The 16,442-nt window shown below is 45.8% G+C and overlaps 1 protein-coding gene across 1 annotated transcript in view; it reads left to right on the plus strand.

Moving 5' to 3' along the window:
• Positions 1-16,442, plus strand: part of COL22A1 (collagen type XXII alpha 1 chain) — a 200,874-nt gene that overhangs the window by 160,364 nt on the left and 24,068 nt on the right. The window contains exons 48-51 of the mRNA XM_068983408.1: positions 7,041-7,094; positions 9,403-9,456; positions 11,217-11,270; positions 14,572-14,625. Of these exons, the coding sequence (XP_068839509.1) occupies positions 7,041-7,094; positions 9,403-9,456; positions 11,217-11,270; positions 14,572-14,625 (216 nt within the window). The remainder of the gene's footprint in view (positions 1-7,040; positions 7,095-9,402; positions 9,457-11,216; positions 11,271-14,571; positions 14,626-16,442) is intronic.

A 16,442-nucleotide genomic window follows, 5' to 3' on the forward strand; every position in this document is an offset into this window, starting at 1 on the left:
ACCCTAGGCACAGCCTGAAAGATGGGGTTGGGGCCATTATATTTGCTATTAAAAGGTAAGGAGGCAAACAAAAATACTGAGATGTGACACCAGCTGGGAGCCTGTGGGGCATCAGGATGGAAAACAGCCAGGTGTCCCAGGCCCCAGCTGGCAGGTTAAGAGAACTGGTGTTTGTTGTGCAGAGACTCTGAAGTTGTACAGGGTTTTGACAAAACCAAGACTCCTGCTTTGGAAACTGAAGACATCAGGTCTCAGCGTAGATAGAACTGGAGGTTCTGCCCTGGGGAAGTGTTAGGCTAGGAGACACCGGCACAGCTGAGCATCCTCTGTGCCATTTCCTGAGATTCCCCTTCTTTTCTGAGGTTGTAAGTGGTGGCTAAACTCCTTGCTTGAAGGATTCTGCAGGTGGGTCATTTCAGCTGATCCTCAGTACGCGACCTTTGCTGCCAGCTTGCCAGCTTCTGGGTTCTACCTCTGCCACGTGATAACCTTTATTCAGAGAAAGGAAAGCAGATCAATTAAACAGATAAGGCGTTCCCTCCACTAAGGAGGAATTGTTTTCTCAATCAGCCCAACCACTCCTGAAGGGCTGGTGTCTTGGGACAATGACTCTGCCTTTGTTCTTTTATAATTCCCTTCAAGGGAGGGTTTGTTCCTTTTCAGAGTCAGAGAAAGTCAAAGAAAGCTTCCATCCAGGAAAAGAACAGAAATCAGTGCTGCTTCTGAAAGACAGGGTGTTTTGTTTCTCTACTTGGGAGTCTGTGGTGGCCTTGTTCTCAGGGTCACCCTACACAGTGAGATCTCGGAGCTGCAGGAGACATCATACCTAGTGTATTAAGGACCAAAGACCAGATTACCTGCTTTATAATGTCATCTCCTATGGTGGTGAGCATCATCCTTGGAGGTGGAGATAGTGTTCTACTTTACGTATTAGAAAACTAAGGTTTAGCAAGATTAAATGCCAATACTACAAAACTACTATAAAACTAGTAGGTCAAAGAGAATCCTTGAAGTCCAGGTCCCAGACCCCCACTGGTTAGTATGCTGTTACACCTCCAGGAGGGGCTTTCCTGCTGGCTCAGCAGTAAAGACTCCATCTGCAAAGCAGGAGATGAAGGTTTGATTCCTGGGTCGGGAAGATCCCCTGAAAAAGGAAATGGCAACCCACTCCAGTATTCTTGTCTGGAATATCCCATGGATAGAGGAGGAGCCTGGCGGGCTGCAGTCTACGGGATCCCAAGAGTTGGACACAACTTAGTGACTAAACCCAGTAATGCTATCACCAACACCAGCACCAAGGAAAGCGCCCAAGGAGACTCAAAGCTTCTATCTATTGATTCAGTGCCTCTGGTACTGACTCTTAATAGCTTTCCCTTTCTTACCAACTGTGGCTGGGAAGATGAATGGCACTTGTTCAGTCACCCAGTCATGTCCAACTCTTTGTGACCCCATGGACTGTAGCATGGCAGGCCTTCCTGCCCCTCACCATATCCTGGAGCTTGCCCAAGATCAAGTCCATTGCATCAGTGATGCCACCAGCCATCTTATCCTCTACCCTGCTCTTCTCCTTCTGCCCTCAGTCTTTCCCAGGATCAGGGACTTTTCCAATGAGTCAGCTGTTTGCATCCGGTGACCAAAATACTGGAGCACCAGCATAGGTCTTTCCAATGAATATTCAGCATTGATTTCCTTTAATATTGACTGGTTTATCGTGCCTGGGGACCTACAGGCTTGCCTTGGTTTTTGGCTCCAAACTCAACCTTGTCTCTATGCTCTTTGTTCAACCCATGCCTCTCTCTAGAAAACAGAACAGAGGGCTGTTTCATTTCCTTTCTGTTGAACTTGGCTTATCAAACAGGATCTCTGTCAGACTTGCGGACCTCATGATTCATTTGTAAATTGAAAACGCTGCCCACAGTGGAGTATTTGTGGTCATTGTTAGTGTCCTTTTATAACCAGAGGCTCTAGGAATTCACTGGCCACAGGCTTCATCAGGAAGGTTTGACTGTTTGTGACTGTGATCCAACATCTGGGGACTCAGGCTTCCCGAGATTTTTCCTGCTTATTTGCAGTTGCTGTCTTTGGCTCTTGGGTCTGGGGAGGTAAATGACACCGTCAGCTCCAGAGCTTCATTCTGGAGCTTTCAGACTGCGTAAGATACTGAATAAGGGGAGGAAGCTGAAAACAGTGGCCCCCATTATGATCACCATCCGTGCAGAGGAAGAAGAAGTGAGATTGTCATCAGACCATGACTTTCTAATGAGTCAGATGTAAAAGCCCCTTTGAGTTTGGAAATGCTGATTATTCTATCCTTCGTGAAAAACATGGTTTTCTTTTTGTCCACATGCCCACACATCATGTGGTGGGAACTGCAGGCACTGGGGATGCTAGGTGAGTAGCAGACCTCATTGGAGGTTCTGGACAATTCTGGGAGGCAGAGATAAAACCTCTTTTGCTGTTATTAGAACTGCCAGAAAAGGCCCTGGAATCCCATTCTTCCCAGAAGACAACCCAGAGCCATTTAGTCCATGCTCTCCTCAGAAGTCTCTGTTCATCCACAGCTGCCTCAGTCCTGAGAGAGTCCCACCAGGCATGCCCTTAAACAGCTCCCTTCCAAGTCAGGAGGAATAGTGTTAGGTCGGATGTGGGCCATGTCTTCTAGGGCTTGATGTGTTGGAGAAGAAAGATCTAGAAGGTGATGACTCTAAGCAAAATCAGACTGGGGCCAAGGCCATCAGGAGCAGTGAGTGGTCAGTGGTTCCCCAGCCTGGTTCTGCCTCTTATTAGCTGCGTGAATTGCACTGACTGATCATAAGACTTGGGGAACCGGGACTTTTCTGAAGCTGGGGTCCCTCATCTGTAAAAGGAGGACTGCATGGTTCATCTCCCAGAGGATTAAACAAGGAAACATTTACAAAGCACCAGGCATGGTGCCCAGCACATAGGTAGGAAGTCCTGGATGCATGTAACTGTGGATGGTCCTCCTTACCGTTCCTCCTTTTGAGTTGATAACAACTATGACAGATTGCCAGGAGGAGAGTTAAATGATTTTAAGGAAAATAATGCCACGGGGCAGAGGTCACCAGTGAAGGCTACCTGGAGGAGGAGGTAGGTTTTTTTTTAAACATTTATTTATTCAGGTCTCAGTTGCGGCATTAGGATCTCGCTGTGTTGTGTGGGACCTTTCGTTGCGGCATGCAGACTCTCAGGGTTGTGGTGTGCAGGCTCAGTAGTTGTGGCAGTCTAACTTAGTTGCCCCTCGGCATGTGGGATCTTAGTTCCCTGGCCAGGGATCGAACCTGATTCCCCTGCGTTGCAAGGTGGATTCTTAACCACTGAACCACCAGGGAAGTCCCAAGAAGTAGGATTTTACTTGCATTGACAGGCATTCTTGGGGAAAGGTTTCTAAGCAGAGAAACAGCACACAAATTTTCAGGGACAGAATTTCTGAGAATAGCAGAGGCTTACTAATTTGAGAAAATTTAGGCCATGCTCTCAAAAATTTGTAAAATCCTAGAGAGAATTATCTGCTTGATGGATTCACAAAAGCTAACATCCTTAGAGCAGCCTCTGCTATAAATATAACCTCTAAATAATTGTTGTATTATGTACTTAGTACGTGATGGCATGGGGGAAATATATTTAAAAACCAAACAGAATCTTCTCCCAAACCAGAAGGTAGAACAGAAATAATTATTTTTTTGCACAAGCATTAAACCAGAATATTATAGGTACCACAGGCAATTCTGCCAAGAGCTTGTAAAGACAAAGGAACCTCACCTTTTCTATGGTCAAGCAGCTATGACTGATGATGTATGTGTCCTCAAGGTGAATAGTAATTAGTCCTCACGTAAAAGGACCACATAGCACTGTTTGTCATGTTCAGCCTGATTCACCCGGTAATTGGACTAATGGTCTGCTTTAGTGAATTAGCTTCAAACAAAATAAAAACAAACTGCTTACATCTTTTTGCCTGGAGGTAGTTCTGCAGCTTGGAAAAATGGACCCAGAAGTTAGGCTCCTAGTTTCCTACAGCATCTGGTTGATGGGGCTTTATTTCCCAGATCCTCGAGAAATATTTTCCTGGGTCCTTTTTGTTGTTGTTTAGTCACGAAATTGTTTCTGACTCTTCCATGACCCCATGGACTATAGCTCACCAGGCTCCTCTGTCCCTGGGTCTTTCCAGGTGAGAATACTGAAGTGGGTTACCATTTCCTTCTCCAGGGCATCTTCCCAACCCAGGAATCAAACCCATGTCCCCTGCACTTGCAGGCAGATTCTTTACCACTGCACCACCTAGGAAGGCCATATCTGGGTCCTAGAACCGGCAAAAGCCTTACTGACCTTTGAAAAGGGCTGATATCCATTTCCAAGAGACAGAGAAAGAACTCACAGTGTCACGTTTTCTAAAGTCAGTGCTCTGATGTAAGGGCTTGTGGTGCGAGTTTCTTCTGTCCTTTTCAACAGGAAAAGCGAAGCCCTTTCATTGCATCCTCAGTGAAGATCTACTGTAGAAAGCTAAGTTTGCAAAGTAGTAAACGAGTAAAGTTCCTGGAATGCAGAATCCGGGATGGCAGCTTGTTGCTTGGTTTATTTTTTGTTTCTAATCTGTTTTTTCTTGATGGCTATATTCTTGGTGCATTAAAAGGTTCCGAGAACATGGTTAGTGTAATCAGTCAGGCTTCCAGACTAAAAATCGAGTGCTCTTGACATTATGAGACCAGTGGGACAAAGCATCGTGACCTAAAAAAATAACCAGGAAATTAACTTGATCAGGAGGAGACAGTTTGGACACAGATCTGGATTAGGTGACAAATATTATTATTTATTTATTTTTTCAGCTGTGTGACCTCAGGTGAATGACTTAACCTCTCTGGTCCTCAGGACCCTTATCTTTATGCTCTGATAATAACCCCCTACCTCACTGGGTAGTTTTCCTGGCTGAATGGGATGATGTGGACACATCGAATGCTGTTTTGCATCAGCTCAGGATATAAACAAAGAAATGCATGAAATGGGACCTCATGTGGACTCTGGCAGAGTGCCCAGCTGAGCAGGGGCTCTGTAAATGTCAGCCCTCTTTTTTGGAAGGAAGTGAGTCAGGCTTGGGGGTGGCAGTGTGTGCTTTGATCCCCAGCTGCGGTGGAGGAGACAAGGACAACTGCGGAGATCCTTGAGCTGCTGACATTGTAGTTGTTGTGGGATGAGGGTTGGAACCACTCTAAGCCCAGACTGAGGACTGGGAATTGAGAGGAAACCATTTACTTTTAAGGCAGTCATCCTTAATGTCGGAGAAACAGTGTGAGATTACGAAGTGGCCTGCGGACAGTGTGCTGGCTTTATAGATCTTAAAAGAATAGACATGAAGTAAATGAAGTAAGGTCGCTCAGTCGTGCCCGACTCTTTGCGACCCCATGGACAGTAGCCTGCACCAACGCTCCTCCATCCATGGGATTTTTCTAGGCAAGAGTACTGGAGTGGGTTGCCGTTTCCTTCTCCAGGGAATCTTCCTGACCCAGGGGTTGAACCCAGGTCTCCCACATTGTAGACAAACTTATTACTATCTGAGCTACCAGGGAAGTCAAAAAAAGAATAGACATAATTACATGCAAAAATGTTGCAACAAATGTTCTTCCCCTCTCAACCTATTTTTTCCCCTGTACACAAAAGCATTTGGCACTTTACAGACGCTGGAACACCTAACCCTCCCAATATACCAGAGGGGAGGCTACGGTGTTATTGGGTAATCATGGTCATCGACGAACTGTTGGTGTGGTACAGTGTCTGGATGGAAGAGGGCTGGGCGTGATGTTTCAGTGCGAGAATTGCAGGATTTGGGAGTCTGGAAGGACCCTCAGAGACAGGCCTGCCACCCACCACCTCCGCTCCTTCATCGACTGAATGAACAAACAGGGCAAAGAAGGAACACGATCTTTCAAAGATGCAAAGGTAAGGGAAAACAGGCCTGGAACCACAGCCAAGACTGATTAATTGCCAACAGTTTTAATGCATAATGCATTCTTTCAAAGGAACTACAGTGTTTTTTGTTTAATAACATTTTACTGGAATACACTTGTTAACCTGGTAAGCCTAAGTAGGTGACAGTTAAGAGAGATCGGAACCTTTGAACGGTACTTTCGGGATTAGTGTGTGACACTGTATTTTTGGTAGGTTGTATGCTGTGTCTTGGTGACCGTGATAATGAAGATGACGGTGATGTGCAGGAGGAGGGGGATAGAGGTGCTAGTAGTGAGTGATGGAGGTGGTGGCGGCAGTGAAGATGATGATGGCATAGCTGATGGAGAGGATGAGGATGGTAGTGGCGCGGGCACTGATCATGGTGATGGGTGAGGGGGAGGGAGAGAAGGATGATAGTGACAGTGCCGGGGGAAAGATGACAGGGTCGGTGGTGGTGGTGATGCTGATGGTGAGGATTGGTAAGACGAGGAGGATCGTGGCTGTGATGGTGATGCCACAGTGGCGGCAGCAGTGACGATGGTGATAATGACCGTGGTGACAGGGCGAGACTGGTGAGAGCCCTGAGGCCACCACTGGTCTAGGCGCTTTATGGATTTTAACTCATTTCTTCCTCACAGCAACCCCGTGACAAAGAGTCTACTGTTAGCATTCCCGTTTTTTAAGTAGGAAGCAGAAGAGTTGAAACACCTTGACCAGTGACACACAGTTAGTAAATGACAAAATCAGTATTGGAGTCCTTCCAGTACAGAACAGTAAAGATAATTATTGCTCTTACTGTATTTTGAGCTCCATGCTAAGTATTTCCCATGTATTATTTGATTTCATTCGTCCAGCATTTCATGGGGTGGGCAATCATTCTTCTCTTCATTTTGTCGATTAAAAAAGCCCCACAACTTGGGCTTTAAATGACCTTCTCAAGGTCATGTACCCGTGTGGGCCCCCAGCACAAACCTGATGAGAAACTGATGAAGAATGAGTGCATGAAGGCAACGCAGAATTTTTCTTTCGCAAAGGAGCTCTGGCAAGATTTTCTGTAATTTTCTTTCTTTTTTCCTCCTAAGGGGAGCAAAGGAGAGCACGGTGCAGATGGTGAGACTGGACAGAAAGGTGACCAGGTGAGAGCTTATTTTGTGAGAAACTGTTCACCCTGAAGAAGCAGCACTGGTTTCCTAAGTAATTTTCACTCCACCATTTCGGAAATCTGTTCCTGTCTCTTCTTTGTCTCCGGTGGATTTTTTTTTTTTAAATCAGGATTTCATAGTTTCCACCTTGGTTCATTGTCACACTCCCCGTTCCCAATCATCTGCGGAGCCTACCTTTTTTTTTTTTTTTTAATATATATTTAAAAATTTTGTGCTCACTTACCTTTAGCGCTTCTCGCTCGCTGAAACAGTAGTCATTCTTTACCGAATGCACCATGCTGTGTTCTTTCCTGAAGGCAGTGGCACCCCACTGCAGTACTCTTGCCCGGAAAATCCCGTGGATGGAGGAGCCTGGTGGACTGCAGTCCATGGGGTCGCTAAGAGTCGGACATGACTGAGCGACTTCACTTTCACTTTTCACTTTCATGCATTGGAGAAGGCAATGGCAACCCACTCCAGTGTTCTTGCCTGGAGAATCCCAGAGACGGGGGAGCCTGGTGGGCTGCCGTCTATGGGGTTGCAGAGTCGGCCACGACTGAAGCGACTTAGCAGCAGCAGCAGCAGCCCTCCACTTCTGCCGTATGACTCTCTCCTGCGAGAGCCTATCCGTCCCTGCTGGGCCACTTCTCCAAACGCCTTGTAAAATGGTCCCCATGACGACGTGGTGCTCTTCCTGCTGGTCTGCGCACTGTCCCCCATCATCGCGCAGCCAGAGCAGCAGCAGCCTTTCTGCCTTTAGACCGACCGCTCTGCTTGTGTGTTGCTTCTGCCACCCTTTCCCCGCTTTCCTTCTCCTGTCCTCTCTCCACATGCCCCTGCCTTTCCTTCTAAGTCTTCATCCATCTCTTCATGGTAAACCCGCTCCACGCCAGGCCCCGCCCCAGGCTCTGAGGTTCAGGTTGAGCGGTGGGCAAATCCCTGACCCCACAGACCCTCAGCGACAGGTGAGGCTCGGGGGCAGAGACCCGAGGGGCGGGGAGATGAGCGCTGCATTGGATGACGTACTCAGCAAAAATATTTCTGTCCTGAAAAACAAACCGTGTTTGGATTACTCTCAATAGTTTTCAACAGCAGTGCTCTCTAGACCGAACGTTGCGGCTTGCGTTTTCCTGTGGAAGGAGGTGAAGGCGGAGGGCAGGGAAGCCGTGTCATTCATGGCGGTTAGCTTGGTTTGCTAACTTTGCTGTACTGCGTGAACGCTGAGGCGCTATGCTTTGCGCCAGAACCGGTTTAGCTCATTCTGTAATACACATAGACTCCCTTCTACACAGGGGCATGACTCTCTTTCTTAAAATAATTGTAATATTCTCAGAGATGCCATAATTCAGTTAACTGAGTGATTTCCATTGTGGGTATAAATTGTGTATACGCATTTACTTGCTTTTAAGTTTTTCTTATGGGATACTTCAAACATATCAAAATAAGTGTGTCGAGACTTCCCTGGTGGCCACCTGGCTGGGACTCTGCGCTCCCAATGTGGACACCTGGGTTCCATCCCTGGTTGGGGAGCTGGACCCCACATGCCCCAGCTGAGGGTCCCACATGCCATAACTGAGACACACAGCAGCCAAGGAAATAAAGACATATTTTTAAAAAACGTGCTTCATGTTGACGTATGGCAAAACCAATACAATATTGTAATTAGCCTCCAATTAAAATAAATAAATTTATATTAAACAAAAACTGTGCTTAGTCTCTCCGTCATCCCCGACTTTTTGTGACCCTGTGGACTACAAGCAGCCTGCCAGGTTCCTCTGTCCTTGGGATCTTTTCGGGTGAGAGTATTGGAGTGGACTGCCGTTGCTTCCTCCAGGGGGTCTTCCCTGGCCCAGGGATTAAACCCGCATCTCCTGTGTCTCCTGCATTGCAGGCAGATTCTTTTCCAGGTGGATTCTTTTCTCACTGAGCCATTGGAGAAACCCCATTAAGAAAATAAGAGAGTGTAATAAAAAGCACCCCCTTGGACTTCTCACCTGGTCCCAGCATCTTTCAGCTCTATAGCCACTCTTGTTTTCATCTGTAGACTTCTTCCTCATATTCTTTTGAAGTAAATCCAGTTCCAGGGTAGATTGCTAGACACTCCCTCATACCTTTTGATATAAATATAAATATGTAGATTTATGTATACACACACATACACACACACACACACACATATATATATCCAGAATTGTTATCAGAGTTAGGAGATGGCTTCTGGCTTGTTATCTGAAATCTGTAGTTGCACAAAGTAAAAAGCCTTTGGGGAATCATTTAAAATAATCGTCTTGTGTTTTCCTAGGGTCATCCCGGAGCTCCTGGTTTCATGGGCCCCCCAGGGGACCCCGGACCACCAGTAAGTAATTACTTGGAATGCCTTCCTCTTCTGACCTTGCCATTGGTGTGCACTGCGGTGGCCATATTTGTGAACAACCTTGTAGGGAATTGATTAGGTTGCTATCATTTGGTTTCATGAAAATCTGGTTGTTTCAAAATGTATAATTTCATGTAGGAAATTTCTTTACACTCTATTTGCCTGTGTTACTGGATTTGGTGACATCCGACGATCAGCAAAAAGAAAAACTGGTCAAGATAGGAATAGTATAGATCATGGGAAAAGGCGTTGGCCTGAAGGGAGAAGGGACATCCGAGAGGCAACCGCTGTCATGAAAAGCACCCAGTTCATGAATGAATCATGATGTGGCCGCTTCTGTATTCCTGAAACTTTGCCTGCACCTGGGCCAATATAGGCACCCGATAAATGTATGTGAAACGACTGAATAAAGACTGCTGGACGGCATAAATAAAGTCCTGTGAGAGCTTGCTTACTGGTTATCCCGTGTTTAGTTGCTCCCTGCAGTGTTCTTGGTTTGGGTTGGCCACCAGACAGGCGCAGAAAAAGACTATTGTCATCAGACCTACGATAATGGAAAACCCTCTAGGAGTCTCTTAATATGTGCCTGGTACAGGTTAACTCTTTGTATTTATACCTTACTCAAATTAAACGAGTGCTATCTTTTTCTTTTTCTCCATTTTACAAAGGAACTGAGATGGCAGAGGAATAAAATAACTTCCCTGGGGCCGTACAGCTCTCAGTGGGGACCCGGGACATGGACCCAGGAAGTCTGGCTCTGAGAGGGTGCTGTCTTAACTGGTGCCCTCGATTCTGTGCTACGCACGTTGTGGAACATTGCCTCACTTGCTCCTCACCCCCTTGTGGCTCGGGCAGTGTCACTGCCTACCTTCTATGGACGAGGACAGCTTAGAGGTCTTGTACCATTCTCTCAGAGCCAGTAAGCAGCAATGCATTCATTAATCTAAAGAGCCTCTGCCTTTATCACCCAGCCAGCCCGGCTCCTCATTCATTGATTTATTGAAGAACTGTTGAGTGTCTGCTATCTCCAAGGCACCACTTTAGTTCCCAATAAACACAGTGATAAACACTAGGAGGTGAGGTGGACATAAAAGCTGGAGAAAATATAAACAGAAAAGGGGCGCTGAGGAGCAGGGGCTTGCAGTTCTGAATCTGGAAGTTGGGAAATATCTCACTGAGGACCTGGTGCCTGAGCTACAATGAGGAGGGCGGGATCGGAGCTCTGACACGTGCTGGTTTCGACTACAGGCAGAGGGAACGGCATGCCCAGGAGCCCTGGGGCAGAAGAGTGTCGGGCTCACTTCACACCACTTCCTCACCTGTGTGGAACGCTTCCTCCCTTGCATTCTTCATCCCTGGGTTGATACAGACAGTCATCTTCTTTAGCCCCCTGGAAGATATTATACATCCAGTTGTATATGTCTTGCCTTGTGTCCCAAAGTGTTCCCTGATATTAGCTGAAAATGTCCTCTCTGAAGGGAGGCTGTTTATTCCTCTTGCCTATGGATAACTGGCTGGTGAGTGCTTTGGCCTGTCCTGCCGTCCTCCCAGCATCTTTGTGTTCCCAGAGGCTATCGCAGCCTGATGGGAGAGGCAGAACACCTCTGAAATACTCCCAGTTCAGGCAGCTGCGAAGGGGCATAGGGTGCCAATTCTCTGCATTGCCTCATGCCCAAAGAAGAGGTGCTGATGACTTCCATTCAGATACATGACCAACTGGCTTTCTGGTTTACCTTCCTCAGGGAGCAGACGGAATAGCAGGAGCTGCCGGACCACCAGGAATCCAAGGACCCCCAGTAAGTTCCTCAATGGACAGGGTCTGCCTTCAGCATGTGTTTGGAACTTCCCAGAACTTCAGGTGTTTGCCAGCCCTGCCCTGGTCCTCCCTGACTCCCGTGGCCCATGTTCCAAGGGTCGAATGACTACTAGTCGACCGCAGGAGGAGTTGCTTTCTGTCAGGACCCTGGTTACCCAGCCTGTAAATGACAGGTTTGGATGAAATGACCTGGCCGTCAGCCGTTCCAAAATTCAGTTTATGACCAGTTCACACTGGCTTAAGGTTTAGCCCCATCTCTCTAGTCCTTTCTGGTGTGGTTTCCACTTGAAACAGGCACAGGAGACTAGAAAGCCTGGAGCTACTCCGTCCTGAGCCTGTGGTATGAGCGGCATGTCAGGCAGGAGTAGCCCCTGTGACTCAGCTGTTCAGAAAGCCCTGAGTGAAATGAGAGTGAATTTAAAAGTGAAAACAGAAGTTGCAGATCCTAAAAGCACACAGGTCGATTTGGCTGGAACCCAAGACTTTTATTTCAAAAACCAGCATTAAATTCATTGCATGAAGCTGTGGGACCATTCTTGGCTTCAGCACCACAGAGCAAAGGTGAACATTACTTTACCAGGCATTGTGTTTGTAGTCACTACATGCATAGTCTCTTAAAGGGATTTACAGTCCCCTAAAACCTCTTGTCTCATCTGATGGCCTCTTATCCATAGGAATCATTGTCTCTATTTTATGGACAAGGAAAGTGGGCATCAGAGAAATGCCACCAGCTCAGGGGCAGTGAGGAAGTGTCAGGGCCAGGTGCAGACCCCACTCTAGGGAAATCTCAGGGTTGTGTTCCAGGTAGGGCTATTGCTAGTAAGCAGGTCAGCCCTGCCTTGGTATCCCTGCAGTCTGGTGCCAGGAATACTTTAGGGGTCAGCCAGGAGAACTCCTTTTCCTCAGATGAGAAGACAAAGCAGACGGGGTAAGGTCACTCATCCAAGGTCATTCAGAAAATTAATATCCAAGTTAGGAGTGAAGTCAGTTTGAAAATTTCCATTTCGGCGTTCTTTCTGTTAACTCCACGCTCACCCCATGTGTGGGATGGTGGGTTAGGGGTAGGGGGATGCCAAGATTAAAAAGTAAGAGCCACGTGGTTCTTTTTATGATTATCATCTGGCTGATCCTTTAGAAGCAGCCCACCTAGAAGTTCCAGGCTGAATAAAATATGAACCATACTGCAGGCAGCTTTTAATTGATTCTCAGACAGTAAAAGATTGCCCTGATAAAGACTAACTTACTGTTTGCCCGAGGAAAATAAGATTTGGGGCCCAGATGTAAATCCTCACATTCCTAGGAATTAAACGACATTAAATAAGACATTGATTCTGTCCTTGCAAATTATGCCTGTGCTTGAAGCTGTCCACTGTCCTCATATTTAAACATAAACAGCTGAAGTTTTCTTGGCACAAGCAATGAGTATTGGTAGTTAAAAAACAGAAATAAAATTAAACAGAGAATTACACAGGGAGAGAAATCTAAAACATTCCTATTGCATTTTGAATTAAAACATATAAACCACTTGCCAGTTTTTTTGACACAGAGGGAAGGCCCTCATTTTTATTTCTGTTCCCTTGAATATAGTCTCTTGTTATTATGCTATAGAAAGAACACCCACCCATTTACTATTTGTTGTTTTTTTAAAAAGTAGTTTGAATATCTAGCAACACCTGTGAAGCAGTTTGAATGTAGGATCCTAGTTTGTTAGGATTTTTTGCTAATCTTTTATAGCTATCTTCTGATGGTACAGCTATCAGCTATCTGTTTAGACAGTGAGTGTCTCACCTTTATCAAGTATTTTCAACATCTTAATTTGGATGAAATGGTCATGGTTTTTCTTCTTTCCATCTAAATTGGGTGATCTAATGAAAAATTAAATTGCATAATTTCTATGGCATGCAAGAAGTCATGAAAACAGGTTTAGAAACAACCATACTGATTCCTTATTGAGTCTTCAGTTCACCTGATTGGAGCAAAAAGACCCTGAACAGTGAATATTTCAGTCTTGGGGGCCATATGGTCTCTGGTGCAGATAATCAGTTCTGCCATCATAAGGTGAAATCAGCCACACACTGTGTGTAGACTAGTGGGTGAGACTGTGTTCTGATGAAACATTGTGCAAACGAGCTGAGAGCCAGAGCTTGGTGACTCTTGTCCTAGACTCCTAGTGTTTACATAGTAGGACCTCTGGAATAATAAGCACCTGTTAATAATAAAAATTATTATAACAGGTAATAACAGATAACAATAATAATTATCTTGTAATAATAATAGCTCTGTTATCACTATTTAAAAATACCTCATGTGATCGAATATTTGGCCCAAGTTGACAAAAAACCCACTTTATTTGTTAATGTGTTTGCAGGTGTTGTGATGCAGGGAGGGGATGACATTTTTTTGTTTGCTTTGTGATTATTTTACGTTGGTGTAAGTGACAGTGTCTCTGGGTAATCTCAAATGTCATGCAACACAAGTTCACAGAAATGTTTACAAGTGGTTGTCAATTCCAAATGTGGAATGTGGATTAGAGTGTAAAACCTGACGTCAGTGTCTACTGCGAAGGAGAAGCAACAACAGGAGATTTGGAAGTTATCAGGGCTTCTGAAATACTCATGGTAGAGACACAGGGTGATACAAATGAGCCCACTGGGATAAAAATGGTAACACTGATTACCCCATCTGGTTGACTGTGGAGTGTGTTTCTGGTGACTAAAATGGAAAGGAAGTATTAATTAAGGCAGCTTGGTAAACACAATCCTTCAAAGTCGATTTCATAGAGGAAAAGGGATACTAAATGCCACCATGGATGGTAAAAAGTTGGGGAACCTCTGGATCAGAGGGCGGCAGTAACAAAACCATCTGCTGTGTGTGTCCCCGGTCAGTTCTTTTCTTGTCCTGCGTCCTGTGTGCAGAAGCCCTGCAGGTGCTGTGTCTGTGCTGTGAGGCAGGCTCCTGAGATGCGGGCTATTTGGGGATGGAGCACAGAGTTGGATCTGGACCCAGGCCTCATGGACCCCCTAAGCCTCTTCCCACTGTGCCTTCCAAGTCCTAATTCCCCCTGAGTCTATGTAATAAGGCCAGAGGGAGTCTGCACACCAGCTGTGTGATTCTGCCCTGCCCAGGGCACCTCCCTGCCCTGCAGAGAAGCAGCTCCTGGAAAGGAACAAGGTGGCTGAGGACTCCTTCCAGACCACAAAGGCGATTCTGTGTGAGATCACTCACCTCCAGAAAAGCCAGCCCAAGAAATTTAATGGTGTTCTGTGTTTTGGATCTTTTAGGGGAAAGAAGGTCCTCCTGGCCCCCAAGGCCCGTCTGGATTACCCGGCATCCCAGTAAGTGGCTTTTTATTTTAAATCAAATTTCTCTACTTCAAAAATATGCCAAGAAAATGATATTCCACCATTGTTAAAGCAAAGCGTGTTTACTAGGGGACTTTTTGGTACAATAGAAAATTAGAAAAAAAAAAATCACTAAGCAAAGCCAGTCCTAATCTCATTCTTTCTCTATGTATATATTTGTTGTTATTTACTTATGTAGATACAATTTTCATCTCTCTCTCTATACACACACACATAACTCTGATAATGGTTTGTGATAATATAAACATTTTATATTTTCTGCACTGGTATTAAACGCTCATAAATTTTACACACACTCTACCCAATAAATGTATCAAAATATATATGATTATTATTTATTGCCTGATAAACTTTATAAAACTATTTTTAAAATCTACAATAGATTATTTTACATGCATAGCACTTTCCTTACTTGTGTAGGATGGTGCCCAAAAGTCTACTTGTCAGAGTGTAATAATATCTAAGATTCTTGAAACACACTGCAAAATTGAAGTGAAGTGAAGTGAAAGTCACTCAAGTGTGTCCGACTCTCTGCAACCCCATGGACTGTAGCCCGCCAGGCTCCTCTGTCCATGAGATTCTCCAGACAAGAATGCTGGAGTGGGTTGCCATTCCCTTCTCCAGGGGATCTTCTCAACCCAGGGATTGAACCCCTGTCTCCTGCATTACAGGCAGATTCTTTACCATCTGAGCCACCCGGGAAGCTTGCTGTTCTGGACTTTTCAGTTTAATATCGGATTGGCCAAAATGTTCGTTTGGGTTTTTCTGCAACATCTTATGGGAAAACCAGAACAAACCTCTTGGCCAACCCAATATATTTCTCAATAGGGTCAGACTCTCCAGTATGTTAGTAATAAGGCAGGTCCAAGGAGGCTGCCTGCTGCCGTCTCATTGAGAATGCGTCCTCGTGTGCTCCAGGCCTGGAGTGTGCCTGCTCCTGGTGCCGCTCCTGGCCACAGGCCCCGCCCACCGCCCTCCACTTCATGTCCTTTTGTTCCAGCTGTGCTGGCCGTGTACTGGCTTTCTTTTGGGTCCCTAAACACTCTGCACCCTCTCTTCTCCAGGCCACAGGGCCTTTGCACATGTGTCTGTGTCCCCCACGAATGCCCTCTGTCGCCTCTTGCACTAGTCGATGCCTTTGATCTTTCCCATCTCAGCCCAGGCATCACTCTCCAGAAGTGCCCTCTGCCCCTCAGGCCAGGATAGGCTTGGTCTCTTTCCTTTTTTCTCAAGTGTCTGTCTCAGCAGGTATCACATCTTTAGGTCATGGTTTGATCTGTGACCACCTCCCCCATTATTAATTGACTTGATTATCCAACACACTCTAATTAGGCACCTACTAGTTGCTAGATCTGGGGACATAAAACAAGAGTGGCTGGAGTCACTGGGTTATGTTCTGGGTTGTGGATTCTGTGACACCGGGCTTTTTTGCTCCCCACATGTGCTGAGCACATGGAAAATATTACTGAAATAAATATGTGCGTGAATGAATGGTTTTTATGGAGCCCTTCCTCCTTGAATGTCTGATAAATGCCCCCATTGGTCAAGGAGGCATTTCCTGGACATAGCCAGTAGCCCTCACTGAGGCCACGCCACCCCCGAGATTAAGTCCCCTGTCCAGGGTGCACAGATCGTAAAAGACAGGCTGGGATGTGAAACCTCTGTTGGTATAAACTGCAACCATGTGGCCTAGTGTGTCAGAGCAACTAGGGAATGTTTGATTTCACTCCAGCCATTGTAAAGGTAAGGAGAGAAGATCCTAGTTTGAATTTTGTGCTAAACCCTTACCA

This window comes from Capricornis sumatraensis, chromosome 11 (assembly GCF_032405125.1).
Source record: "Capricornis sumatraensis isolate serow.1 chromosome 11, serow.2, whole genome shotgun sequence".
NCBI classification, from domain to species: domain Eukaryota; kingdom Metazoa; phylum Chordata; class Mammalia; order Artiodactyla; family Bovidae; genus Capricornis; species Capricornis sumatraensis.